The following is an 878-nucleotide window of genomic DNA, read 5'->3' as shown; positions in this document are numbered from 1 at the left end:
GGGCGGGTGAGGGAAATCGTTGTCAGGGCTGTGCGGGTACGTCCATATCCACTTGCCATGCTCATCCTCTAACTTGAACCCACACAGATCCTCCTCGAAGTCACACATCACTTGAGAAGAAGGAAAAAAAATATTAAGTCTGATAAAATTGAGTCATAAGGATTTAATTATGAATGTGAGTATTTTTCGATGTACTATAAGGTACTTCTTTTTGAAATTCGGATTTCATGGGGGAACATAGTACTTAATTCTTGTGTCATTAATATCCTTTTCATTTTGTATTAACGGGGACATGCGATCAAGATCATTCAACATTATTCACGCAACTGACAATGGTGAATGTAGTCGCTCCATTAGAAAAGGATAAAATGAAAAAGAAAATAATAAATCCAATTGTGGCGTAACTAAAAAATATCCCTTCAATCACGTTTAAAAGGAAACAGAAAAGATTTCACCCGCGCTCATAACAAACACCATTTTCCAAAGACATAAAAATAATTACAAATAGATAAAAATAAATACCCCAACGAAGAAAAAAAATAACAGGGGAGACTCAAAAGAAACCGCCACTCGCAACAAAATCCCACTACCTCGTACTTCCATCCAAGAAAGGAAATGATAATAATCCACCATAGAATAACGAGAAAAAAAAAGAGAAACGCAAAACGCACTCTTCGTGTCCGGGGCGTCTGTAGGTCCGACGACGCTGCAGGAGGCCCCGTGGAGGAGTAGCTCGTCAAGGGCGATGATTCCTTCCTCGTTGTTGCCCTTCTCTGCTTCGAGGACGACCTGGCGAGAGGCAGGAGGGGGGTAGAGTTTCGGCTTCATGTTGGGGGGTTGGTTTGGTTTCTCACTTTCGCGGAGGGAGGAGAAATTAG

General features: G+C 41.6%; 1 protein-coding gene across 1 annotated transcript in view; it reads right to left on the bottom strand.

The window, feature by feature from the left end:
- Positions 1–878, bottom strand: part of LOC119592414 (MAM and LDL-receptor class A domain-containing protein 1-like) — an 8,928-nt gene that overhangs the window by 5,947 nt on the left and 2,103 nt on the right. The window contains exons 4-5 of the mRNA XM_037941235.1: positions 672–789; positions 5–110 (exon numbers count right to left, since the gene is read on the bottom strand). Of these exons, the coding sequence (XP_037797163.1) occupies positions 5–110; positions 672–789 (224 nt within the window). The remainder of the gene's footprint in view (positions 1–4; positions 111–671; positions 790–878) is intronic.

This window comes from Penaeus monodon, chromosome 30 (assembly GCF_015228065.2).
Source record: "Penaeus monodon isolate SGIC_2016 chromosome 30, NSTDA_Pmon_1, whole genome shotgun sequence".
Classification (NCBI taxonomy): Eukaryota; Metazoa; Arthropoda; class Malacostraca; order Decapoda; family Penaeidae; genus Penaeus; species Penaeus monodon.
Note: the sequence above shows the minus strand (reverse complement) of the source record. Positions and strands in the feature narration are given on the sequence as shown.